Here is a 13,335-nt window from a genome sequence, read left to right as displayed (position 1 = left end):
ACTTTAAGGGTGTCATCCTGCGTGAAGGCCGTTTCTTGGGCTTTTTTTTAGATTTTTTTTTGTGAAGAACTGGATAAGGACACAAATACGAACTTTTCACCATAGATTTCTTAATATCTTGGGCATGCATACTAATTTTTCCAGTCCGATCGCACAGTTCATTATTGAAATACAGAGCAATTTATACACCCATCTCCAAAAAAGTTGCTACCACGCTAGAGGGCGCTGCGATCATCTTAAAGAAAAAAAGTAAACGGCATTTTAACGTACAGACTTAACTACAGTCCGCAAACTAGGACTATTGAAAAATATTAAAAACTAAATTTTTGGTGCCGTGTTAAACTGTTTTTGTGAATTTTGGTGTTTTTTCACGGCCTCTTCAATGAATAAAAAAAAACTACTGAATGAATCGCAATTATCCTAGTTCTGAATAAGTCGTGAAAATTTCAAAGAACTTCGTTGGATAGATTTTGGGCAATGGTTGCGGCAGCAGATTTTCAACATGCAGTTTCGAGAAAAAACGCATTTAAAAAGCAGAATGCAGTTTTTAGCCATAAAACCTTAACTGGCCATTAATCTGCTATACCTAGTCCATAAACCTTAGGTTTCTTGAAGAAACACATGTACAGCCTTGACTTCAGTTCTTGTCCTTTTAGCGAACTCATTCGAACGTAATTGATGCCAAAAAAAAATTCGATTCCGCGGGTCCGACACACGGGATGACCCCCTTAAATTTTCCAAAACAAATGAGTCTAACGATAACCTTTAAGCAATGACCTAAGTAACATTTCAGCAACGCTTATCTTATGAATCATGAAAATGGTGTACTGAATTGGGTTTTCCCCCGTTTTTCAGGAAATCTTGGCCATTTTTACTGACGGCAATGGTCGTATTCGGTATGAAATCAATCCATACGACAATATGCAAAATAATTTACCGACATGTCCAATAAAGACAACGTTTACATGCTCTTTTTTGCTATGGTTCTCCTCATATTTAGATGCCTTCTTTTTGGATATTTTCTGAGTAATTTCTTCATCATTGTCACCATACATTTCAATATCACCAACGTCCTCATCTTCAGGTGTGCTGGCGACTGGCTCTTCATCGTCCACGTCCCAGCTATCAACAGGGTCATCTGAAGATTAAAAATGAAAGAAAATACATTGATGAAACGAATTAAATCGTCCATAGAGTGCATCCGCCGAAACTGTTTACTTGCATTGAACGTCAAAAGTAGTAAGAGAGAAAAAATGATTGTTTTTATTGTTTTGTAACATATTTCAAACGAAATATGTCCAAATTAATTGTCTCAAGAAAATTAAAAATTCAATCAAAATCAAAATGTAAGGAGACTCAAATTCTTCCAGTGCATGGTTTTTATTTTGATTGCATTTTATTTATAAAACAGGAATTATCCTTACGATATGTCCATTCAATTATATCGCCCTGAATTTTCGTATAATGACTGATCGTAAAATTGAGAGCCCGTCACCAAATTTTCCGTCATAATTTGAGAATAATAGATTAACAATAACTTACATTGACTGTGCCATAATTCATGTGTTTTTGAACTCAAAGGATTCATGTTTCTAAAATATAAATAAAGTCAATAATGATTTTCAAAAATATTATTTAGTAACACAAGAATAATAATTTACCACTTACCTTTGCCCTAGTTCGAATTGAAAAGGGCTTCAAGAAATTATATCACTTTTTCACAAATGGGACATATTAAACGAGGCTAACGTGTTACAATTTTCTATAATTTTCGAATTAAAAAGGCGCTACCCACTTTCCAATGGAAGACGAACTACTAAACAATCTCCCTAATCTTCAAAGCTGCTACAGCATGTTATACAATGAGTAACTAATCCAAATTTGACTGGATTGGGCAGTATATTGGGAAGAACTTTAGGAACTATTACCTTGATCAAAAAGTTCCCGGAATGATCGCCGTATAGCGCTCTTAGCACTCGACTGCCCTTCTTTGTGTGTGTGTGTGTTGCTCAACTGTCACTGATATTGCCGCCAAAGTTTGGCGTTATTTCATCATCAGTTGTGAAAGTTACGTCGAGTTGAGTACATGTGTGTCTCAACGTGTCCACGATTTTCGAGAATTTCATGCAAAAGAAGGACCGTGTGCACATCACCAAGGACATGATTTTCATGGCTGATTCTGACCCAACATTCATTAAACACATTATTACTGAAGACAAGACGTGGTTTTATGAGCACAACACGCAGTCCAGACATCAGGCGAGTGGAATGGTCTGGGTGCAATCTCGAGGCTTTTAAATCCCCATCCAGCGTATCAAGCCACCGTTGTTTCGACCCACCATTTGGTCGTTTATCATCAATTTTGATGCTCAGACCAATCTTGGCAAGTGAATTCTCATTAGCACGAATTGCGTGATCGCACAATCGAAGACGCCTCTCTCGCAATTTTTCCAAGATCAGTGCAACCTCATAACGATCGCGGATATCCTCATTCCATTGGCTGATAGCGTTGACCCGAGGTATTTAAATCGTTCAGTTCTGGGCAGACCACTGCCGCTGACAGTGATTGTGCCTGTTTCATGGGGATCGGTTGTCAGAAATTCAGTTTTATTTAGATTAAATCTGAGATCGTGTTGCATGAGGCGATCATTCCATTTTTGGACAAGTTGCTTGAGATCATTTTTGCTATGTGATGCTAGGAAAACATCATCTGCATAAAGCAGTGTGTAGGGCGCTGGATGTTGAATGTCCCATGTGACGATGTCCATAACAAGAACAAGGAGGAGTGAGGATAGGGCGCTTCCTTGATGAACACCAACTCTGAACGATCATCTGGATTAAATCAAAGCAATATTCTCAAATGCGCACAATATTGACCAGATTGCCTCTTAGCGTACCTCTGCGACCTCGAAATGAGAATCTATTACATGCCTCAAATCAAGGATCGATTAACACATGGTATAAATCTCTGTGTCCGGATAACTGCGTGGTTAGAGCACGCACAAGGCTGTCGTATGGAAGGTCGCGGTTCAAATCTCTCAGGTAATTAAACAATGACTTTCCCTAATTTGGGGATATCAGCCGCAATCATTATGGCTCAACAGTGAGATCTTATTGCCATTCCCAAATAACTAATTTTGTTTGCTTCAATTGCTTCTTTGATCAGCTTCGAAACACTGCAGCCAAGGTTTTACCAGTTTGCAGACAAGCAGTCCATACTAATTCAAATTGTTAAAGGGAATTTCTGGTAATAAGATATGAAACGGTAACCACCATCTATCAAGCTACCTACGATCACGCCTTCAATGGTGGTAATCATTTGATGAGCGCCTTCCTTGTTGAATATTGGAAATATTTGTATCTTAGAAAGTGAGAAAATGGGAAATCGTTCATTTGCGAGGCATTAACTGGCGGTCTTTGCGCGAAACCGAGATGTGAACAATGTTGCGAAGAAAATGGACGATGGGATTCATTCAGAAACAAGGAGATTGTCTAATACTTAATTCTAACCTGTTGAGAAGTGCCGTCCCACGTAATCGAGAAGGACGATCAGAACCGACTCTGCAAGGTATTCATCTGTAGTGCCACTACTACACTTTTGCCAATACCACCCAGAATTATCTGTTACTACGGGAACCGGGATGCTCCTCTGAGAGCATATGTTGCGGGAGAATTCCTGAGGGATATGCTCTCGGCCCGGTTATTTGCGGTTGTCCCCCTTGTGGGAATTTCATGGCGGTTGCAGCTTTGACCACATCACGGACAGAGTCCCTTGTGGGCTTAAGCGTGGAGCGACTCCACGCTCTCTTTTGCGATGTACTACCTACCTATCACACTTTCCACAATGGATCAGCTAAAAATTATTACAAACTGAAGGCCAATATAGGATTTCTCACAAAATTAAACAGTTTCTCAGGACCCTGTCTAGTTTGGAGAATTTGATTAGGAGGGTTTTTCATAGGAATCGGTAAACAGCCTTACCGTTGTGGGATTGTACAATTCGGAATCGAAAATTACAGGAACAGTTGGAAACTTACATACAAATACAGTAAAAAGTTGCAAAAAGACTATACATCAGGATCGCAGCGGCCATCCGTTGACAGCCACCTGTCAGCAGATACTATAGCTGAATCTGTCCAGCGTCAAAATCGTTTGCGTTCATTTCCTACATGTCCCCACCCAACATCAGCAGCTAAAAGCGCATTTGCGCCATTGGAAAGATATCTCTCGTCTTTATTGACAACAACGTGAAAATAAATTACCAAAATATTCTGTGCGGTTCTGAAGCAGCAGGGTGAATTAGCGATTAAGGCCTGTAAAGAACTGTTGGTTTTCAACATTTGGGGCAAGAGTTTTACTCAATGTGACCAATACAAACAATCTCGGGAACAGAATCTGAGTAGTTTTTGTCATATAATCTCCGCTGACGGTAACTAGCTAGCTAAGATTTGTATCAACATCGATGGGAACCTATTCAAACTATCCAAAGGCCGACCAAACCAGCTAAGAATTGAAATACTAGATGGGTGTTCAAAAAAAGGGACTAACGGTTTTGCCCAGAGCAGAGGCAACTTAACAGACGCTGCCTCACCTCTGCCCTGAGAGCACCATGACCCAAAATGGCAATAGGTGGAAAGCCCTCATTTATATATTCGCAAAACCAAAAGAGTGCGAATTATATCCAAGTTAAACCGCCCTGGACGAAACCGTTAGTCCCTATTTTTGAATGCTTGGGTACTATGCCCCAAACGAGGGGTCCGTGGACAAAAAACCTGAGAGTAAGTTGCTCTTCATTTAGTCCGCTCCAAAATCAAGTGGATGTGGACTTAGGATCCCTCATTATCCCAAATAATAAACTAGATGGTGGTTTGAGAACCTCTACAGTCTACTCGGACCAAGTTTACGACTGAGAGAAGCGTCAAAACCGATTTAGTAATGTCGATCCCGGCTGCAAAACAAACAAAGGATAAATAAGAAATTGTAATTGTATTATTAAATTATTTGAAATAAATCTCCAATAACGACCAGGCAGACTCATATGGTGGCCCTACCCCCTTACATTTGGTAAACTAGATCAACCTGACTTACGCGCCATCGCTATCGGTAACTCGATTTGGTTTGAAGCTTGCTGATTTTCATTATGAAGCTAGGGCGAACCAATCGACGGCCATGACATAACTCGTAATGAAGTAGTTGCCCTTTCTCTCAATGTGTGATCTATCCACTGCCAATTCTGCCTTCTTAAGTCCATGACCAATGGAATGTACAATTGCCAAGTTTTTCGTTTATTATAGCAGGACAGATGAGAATGAGTGTGACAGACAGACCGTAAACCCATTTATACAAGGTTTTGTATAAAACAAAACCTTAAAAGGGAGGCTATAGTAGTCGTAATGGATATAATACACGCTTTCGATAACATATCCTTTGAATCAATAATTGTGGCTGGAAGGATTACTCAAGCGCACCTGCATACTCATATTCGAAAAAAATGCCTGCAATTCAAAGCTGGTACAACAACAGAGGTCATCTCATGAAAAATCTTTACCAGCTTAGTCACCTGGCCTTCATCAAAGAAAGAAAGTTGAATAAACTCAAACTTCCATCCCTTTTTAATGAACAGCTTCAACTATCATATGAGGTGAAATATTCAAGCTTAATCCTGGGTACGAAGCTAAATTAGAAGAAATATTGTATTGTAGTATGTAATCAAGACAATCGGCCATTTTTGATCACAAAAACCGCTGTAGGTAAGACATGGGGTTGAGACTACACATATCACCCAGTTATAGTGAAAACCATGGCATTATCGTGGTTAAACGTGAAACTGAGGCAGACCTCGTGCTAAACGGAAAGAAGAGGCTTACATTGTACAAGCTCCAGCTGAACGGCAGGTGGATCCCCAGGCGTACAGACATAGCAAAATTATACAGGCCGCCATAAACCCGATCTTGGAGATTCCAAAGTCGAGAGCACGAGAGAGAAGACTGGAATCATCGGACTGGTAATCATCTATGGAACCATAGACCGTGGTACCTAGACATAAGACGGGGTTGAGGTTGGGATGCATGGAGTGACCTCTAGGTAAGAGATGTCGCAACCCCTAGTTCACTGTTTTTCGGGCAGAGATGTTTCAGAGGGAATTTACGTAGGAACGCTGTAAAATCCATATTCTCTCGAACGACGGCTTTAAGAGCCATGACATCACCGCAAACCAGTTTTAAACTGGTGAGGAAATGCCAGTAAAGCCTCAACATCCGAAGTACTAAAAACGAGATGGGGTTGAAATGGATAACGAGGGACAAAGGTGTTGTTGGGAACGAGAGGGCATATGAATTTCCACGAAAGGGATGCCAGTCAGTATCTATGGGGCTAGATTCTGCACTCGGAATCAGTAAAGGTGCACCTGTGTCTATCGATGGGGAGTAGTACATAGTGAGTTAGAAGCATAGGAAGTTAATATGGACAGTGGAATAAAACAGTCGAAAGCTGGAAACTAAGAACAAAAATAAACTGAGAATTACCGTATTCACACGATGGAAATATATCAGCTGATGAATAACAAATCCTGATTATGAAGCTCGTTTGGTTGCAGCTAATAAATCGCCTTAGTGTCAAAACTGGGACGGAATTTTTCGCATAGCTTTCACTTTAATGAGACTTACAATAAGTCAACAGTCCGCAGTATGGGGCAACAATACATCCATCCTGGAGGTCAAAGGCCGATTTGGATCAGAGTGCCATGAACAAAAAGATACATGGAACTAGATAAACGCTTTCTAGGTGTTTTTAAGAAACTCAATAAAGTGTTGGACAGTTAGCCTCTTGTCTTCTTCCTCTTCAGACTTTGTCCTGTTCGGTTGCGGAGTGGACTCGTCCGATTCGTAATTTTTCTTAACTTTAAGCTTGGTACGGGCTGAGGTAAAAAGACTTTTAAATGATTGTTTAGGAGTCAAGCCATCGCTTTTTTTTGACGGCCTTAAGGTCTGCATGTTCAGTCGAATCTGCTACTTCTTTTAGATATGTTACAGGAAAAAAGTACGTAATGCAGTAGATCATTAAACACGATCACCGGCTCAACAGTTTTTAACAGGTCGTTGTCGGATACTATTGTCGTGTCAATTCCAAAACCTGGAGGCATCAGAAGAGGAAAGGTGGAGTGACGGCCTTCCGACCTCGTGCAGCAGATTCTAATCCCAATTTCATGAGCATATTTTTGTCATATTCTGTTCAAAATTCAATCTCAATTGCAACTACCATAAAAAATCGAGAGAAGAATCCTCCGAAGATTTTTTGGCACCCTACATGAGGATGGACGATTCCGTAGCCTACACAATGACGAAATCTATGAGCGATAACATGACCGTCCGGTTATGGATAAAATCCGGCTCAATAGGTTACGGTGGGCGGGTCACTTAATCCGTATGGTTGAGGATGATCCCACCCGGGCAATGTCTATGGTAGAAAAAGAAGACGAGGCAGACCCTGCCTAAGATGGAGCGATGACGTAGGTCAGGACGCCAGACAGCTTTTAGGGATATCGAATTGGTGGATCTCGGCGCAAAACCGGGATGTCTGGAGTTCCTTGTTAAGGCAGGCCTAGACCGGATACCGGTTGTTGCGCCGTGATGATGATGATAAAAAATCCAAAGGAGGGTCAACATGAGAGAGAGGGAGGGAGGGGGGGGGGGGGGGAGATAGGGTAGATGAATGCATTTAGCACAGACTGTTGGACGCCCGCAACGATACGTTGTCGGACTACCAACTAAACACCGTTTGTCACACTACTTCGGGCTAGTCCCCGAATTTTCTTCTTGCGGGCCTTTAAATAAGGGAATTCCTTTCACCAACGGGAGAGTAGAGCAGGAAGGGAGCTGTTAATTCAAGGAACCCCTGCCATCCGACTCGTCTACCAATTGAGTTCTATCTTCTTTCCAAAGAAAAGGACCCGAACGTAATGCGCAACACGGCTCCACCAGTTAGCGATCCCCAGCATCTCCTCCACAATGTTGTCTGTAGAGAAATCACCTGTGTTGAAATAGAGTGCAGACGAATCCCATCCCCCCTTCCACAAGAAAAAAAAAGATATGATGGGCGTCGTCCACAACTACAAAGTGCGTACGGTATTTGAGGACATGCATATATGTCGCTATAATTTTCCGAAACCATTATTTTTCTTTTTGCTCTTTTTCAGATAAGACATGCAGGACTACAACTTAACTTAAGAAATGAAGAAACATGCGGTTATCGTCGCTATATGTGCAAATCACACCGTGAATTGGAAGCATCAGGCGAGACTCTGACACTGTCCGATCTGCAGGAGTTATTCAAAAAGTGCAAATGATCATTGACGAGGACCCTTCAAGATCAATGAGGGCCCTTGCAAGGGAGCTTAATGTTTCTGACCGTCTTATCCTTCGACTTGTCCAAGAAGATCTCCGGTGCAAATCCTACGTTTTGCGCAGACGACAGTTTATGTCGAAGCAAACACGGTAACAGCGAATTATCCGATCAAAAACGCCTTCTAAACACAATTAAACACCCTGAAGCGCCTGAGATGTTATGATTTTTTTTCTGATGAAAAAAATTCTAACCAAAACTAAAAGATTCACCGCAGAAATGACAGATGGCTCTGTTGCGATCGTACAGAGGTTCCTGTTGTCATGCACACGAAGTTTTCAGCTACTGTTAAGAGTTTGGGTGTTGTGAGCGACAAAAGAAATGTCATGTCACCTCACTTCTTCACTGAAGGATTTCCGAGTGAATTCTGCTGCATACATCGAGGTTCTAGAAACAGTAGTGAAATCCTGGATTGATAGTGTTCGCAATGACAGCCCATACATATTTCAACAAGATTCTGGTCCGACTCACAAAGCAATGGCGACACAAGATTGGATGACTGAAAATTTCCATGACCACATAACACCGAACTTATGGCTGCCTAGCTCCCCAGACCTTAATCCTTTGGATTATTACGTATGGGGCGTACTTGAGCGTGAAACCAACAAACATCTTCATAACCCTATTTCTTCTCTGAAGACTGCAATTAATACCGTTATGGTCAATATGAACAAAGGGCATTCGATTCAGGCATGTATTCGACCCGGATAGAGGAGGTTATTGCAGCTAATGAAAACTTTGTTGAATGAGTTTATCGATATATATAATAATAAGTTAATGTTGTGTCAAAGTGTCAAATTTCATTCATTCATGTTCAAACTAAAAGCTAATTAGTTTTACTATCAAGTTGTCCTCGAATACTGTACGCACCCTTTACATTGCAAAACATACAATCCGGAGATCCTGCCTTTCTAATACTGTACAGGTAAGACTGAGAGCCTCCATTCCCACTTAAGAACTGAGTAAGGGAATAGCTAGTCTCACCATGCTTCCGATTCAGCCACGCACCTAAGTAGCCAATGAGCCGGGCAGTCCATCTGCCTCTAGTTTCATTTTGCCAAGAGGGGTGCGTTGCCGTTCTTCACTAGCAATCATCTCTCTTGGCTCTTCTCCCTTGCGCTTGTATATGGCTTTACGCTCCATAGCAGGAAGGGCAACAGGGGTCACTCCCGCGATCACCATTCCGGCCGGTTCAGAGACAGTGCGGTATGCAAACCTCACCCGTAAAGCTACCCATCTCTGTACTTGCGCGGGACGCTTACGATATACTTTCTTGCCAAGAGCGTCAGATCATACTTCTGCGCCATAGAGTAGGATAGATTGCATTGAACCTAGAAACCCCAATATTTGTCATTGGCCTACTTAAGGTCGAAACTCCAGCTGCAGCTTTGTTTGCTGGTTATTTGATTTACTCGAAAAAGCTCATCTTTGAGTTAAGAGTCAGTCCAAGGTACCTTGCCGTTGCTTTTGACTTGAATTCTCTTTTTAGTCAGAATGATTACTCCGGTTTTTTCTAGTGCAAGGTTAAAACCATGAGCCGTCATCCACTCGCATCAATATATCAAGTCTGAGTTGCGGCTTTTCGACAATGCGTCCAGCATCAAGCGCTGCGACATCTGCATAGCCGACCAGGCGCGTTTCCTATGGCATATCGAATCTAAGAGGATTATCATAGGAAGCGTTCCAGATGGGTCTAGCCTCCTTTGACTATCTAGCGTTTTATAGGGTCCTCCAGCTTCAATCTTGTTCGTTGCTACTTTGATTTGCTCAAAAAAGCTCATCTATGCAATGAGACATTCTTAGAAAGAAGTTTACAAGGCACAGGACTTTCTTGGTTATGATGCCAATTAACAACCAGTCAAACTTTGCAGCCTCTATTGTAATATGCATGCTTCAGTAAGACAAGTGCAAAGACAAAGATCCTTGACGACTAGGATTCGAACCCGGAGGAACGAGATCGTGAGGTTGACGACCTATTCAACAATTGAGGTGTCCTAGATACAGCACGCAGACAGAACTATGAGGGAAGGATATTTATCCTATGGCCTTCCATCTGTTTGGACCTGAGAGCAGACAACCTGCCCCAGTAACAATAAGACAACACCAAGCACAGTCGCAATATAATCCCAAGAAACAGATGTTCCACTTAATATATTTCTCAGACTACAGTTCGAGTTCGGTTGAGACCAAACAGTACCTTCAGGAATAATAACGGATAGTGGGTCATGCAGATCGATGCCTTCTCCACTGTCGTGGAATTAAGTTTGCTAAGCGAAAACCCGAATTGAACCTCGACCTCGCTCTTTGAAAAGATAAAACGCTTCAGCCATCACTGACTCCCACCGTTGAAAATCCCTGAATCGTCGAAGATCAAACCATCATTAACGCAGCACAGTCGCACCGACCGTTGCCACGTTCATTGACCGAAATCCTTACTTCCAATAGTCAACTCTGGGCCGGTCTTCAGTGCAGCCGCACGCACAATAAGAGGCACATCGCGTAACGTACAACACCGAGCCCACGCACGGGATTTCACGATGCACTTGAACCACTTTTCGTTGCATTTTATTCCAATTCGAAATTTCACGTGTCACTTTTTCGCCACCCAAGTGTTTTCCCACCTATTTCAGATAGGAAACCACCTCGCCACGGCGCGATGGCGATCATCTCTGACACTTTGTTTGCGTAGATACGATTAGCCCACTCAGTCAGGAAGTCGACCGGACAGTGCCCGGCGCAACAACACAGAATCGGAGGAAGGAACAAACCCAGTTTTCTTACTTTTCACGGTTTCCAGGCACTTCTCCTCGACCTCCGACATGTCAGATGCGATTTCTCCTGTCTGCACTCGATTGAGGTTATGTTCACTAGCCCAATGACGGCGATTGCTGTTTTCGCGACACGTTTTCGATAATTCACGTTCCCGCTTCTGGGAAAACTCTCGCGGGACAATAAACTAATTAATGAAACGAACTTTCTATCAGAAAAACTGAAATTGCGAAATAGGCGGCAGCTGGAAACGTGCAACGGTGGCCCCTTTTGCGCTGGTCACCTGTGTGGCTGTCAGTCGGCGGCCAAGTGGAGATAGTGACCGAAATCGCCACATACGCAATTTCTGCGAAACAGGTTTTGTCATCGGCCGATCGCGATAGGCTCGCGTGCTCAGCCGGACAATTGTTTTGATACGTTATCAGCGAAAGAGCGTTTGACGTGAGAAGTCAGAGCCATAGGAGGGCCAGGCGAAGGGTCCCCAAACGAGAGATTGACTGTCATGAGTGCGACCTACCGCTGTCGTCTGCAATGCGACCTAGCACAATATTGACTCTAATAATGTGTGAATGGGCGAGTTCCAAGCGTAAATGTAAGCTCCGAAAGGGTGGACACCTGGAGTCCCACAGACTCCCGGTGTCATCCCCTGAAACCTCGCGGAAAGGACAGCAAATCAACTTCTGGACAATCGACGGTCGGTCCAAGCACGGTTCAATAAAAAGTTACCATTATTCTGTGGCGAGCGATCCTCAGGCGTGATGGAGGCGGTGACTGTTGCGGGGGCTGTGACAGGAGCGGCTGGCTGAACAGGCGGATCCGCCGCCGCCGCAGGAGGTGGAGGCACAGCCGGGGCCACGGCGGCTGTAGGGGTGGTCTGCTGCGATGATGGCAATGATGACTGGGGTGTGCTGCTGGCCGGGGCCACTCCATCACCGCCTCCTGCCGTGTCCCCGTCCGCGGTAGCTGCTGCTGCAGGAGTGTCGTTCACTGGCACTGTGTTGACCGCCGCGACTGCGGCTGCCGTCGCCCCACTGTACGCGAAACTCGGCACGAATTCCATTGCGTTCACATTTAACGTGGAGAACTTGGCACTGAAGTCCGACGAGTTGCTGTCCTGGTGTGCCATATTTTTCCGGTGAAAACGTCCTACTTGTGCTCGCGACCGATCAAACTTTCGCCGAGGGCTCTGCGTCCTCTAATTCGCGACGTTTCTAATGTCTCGTCGCCCGTACGTTCCCACTCACACGGCTCAGCACGACAAGCACGTTTCCTTCTTCTGTCGTGTGATCACTTTTTCGGGGAGGTTTCCACTTTCGCGAACTGACGTCGAACTCCGCGGCACACACACGTCTCCTCTTTTCCGGGACGATTTGACGAGACGATATTAAAATGGATTTTTCGCGATGTATTAAAAACTAGAGAGCGGCGACTGTATTGCGTTTCAACGGGCTAGTATCGCGTGAGACTAAGTTAGAATAGAAAAAATCGCCTGAATCTCGTTTTAAGACACAAATCGCACGCGTTTTTTCGGCACATCAGTCAAAATGGCCACGCAACAAATACGAGGTAATGAAGGATAGAAGAAGATACGACATACGAAATGATAATGAGTTAAGTTGGGTGCGACTGAAGATTTTGGCATGTGCTCGCGACGAGCTAGTACTGAGGCTTTCTAAGATGTTTCGGGGATACCGTTCCAAGAAATTGCTTCAATGCTCACCTGTCTTCATATACGCACATCTCAACTGAGTAAATATGCCTTGAAGTTTAATGCATAAAATGACATTGAATAAATCGTAGAATCATTAAAAACTTATCCCCCAAAAATATAGAAAAATTATTGGTTACCTAATATTAATGCTGTTTTCCATTGTTGTTTGGATTTTATATGTCATCTAGTACCTTTTCTCGGCGCAAAAATTGATGTCTTTGCTAAGTAATATTTGCGACAAATGCATTTCCGCTGCCGGTATCGGTTACGTTTGGCGGTTGTGCGATGACTTGTGCATTTTGTTGAAAGGTTTAAAAGATAGACAATGACATATCGACAGCGACGCGTTAATCCAGATCCAATCTAATGTAAGCATAATATAAATTACATTTGTGTTGAAAATCCAACAAAGGAATTTGCATTGATCGATCGGAGGTTTTGGGAAGAGTTAATGC

General features: G+C 43.1%; 1 protein-coding gene across 4 annotated transcripts in view; it reads right to left on the bottom strand.

The window, feature by feature from the left end:
- The window catches only part of LOC119650858 (eukaryotic peptide chain release factor GTP-binding subunit ERF3A-like), a 38,850-nt gene extending 26,017 nt beyond the window's left edge, over window positions 1-12,833 (bottom strand). The window contains exons 1-2 of one of the 4 annotated variants that reach the window (XM_038054009.1): window positions 11,896-12,833; window positions 938-1,138 (exon numbers count right to left, since the gene is read on the bottom strand). In XM_038054009.1, the coding sequence (XP_037909937.1) occupies window positions 938-1,138; window positions 11,896-12,295 (601 nt within the window). In that variant the 5' untranslated portion in view covers window positions 12,296-12,833. Of the gene's footprint in view, window positions 1-937; window positions 1,139-1,542; window positions 1,675-11,181; window positions 11,486-11,895 lie in introns of those variants that run through there. The other 3 variants (XM_038054011.1, XM_038054010.1, XM_038054012.1) reach the window with 3 other exon arrangements.
- Between the last annotated feature and the right edge of the window lie 502 nt (window positions 12,834-13,335).

The sequence above is a fragment of the Hermetia illucens genome, chromosome 3 (genome assembly GCF_905115235.1).
Source record: "Hermetia illucens chromosome 3, iHerIll2.2.curated.20191125, whole genome shotgun sequence".
Classification (NCBI taxonomy): Eukaryota; Metazoa; Arthropoda; class Insecta; order Diptera; family Stratiomyidae; genus Hermetia; species Hermetia illucens.
Note: the sequence above shows the minus strand (reverse complement) of the source record. Positions and strands in the feature narration are given on the sequence as shown.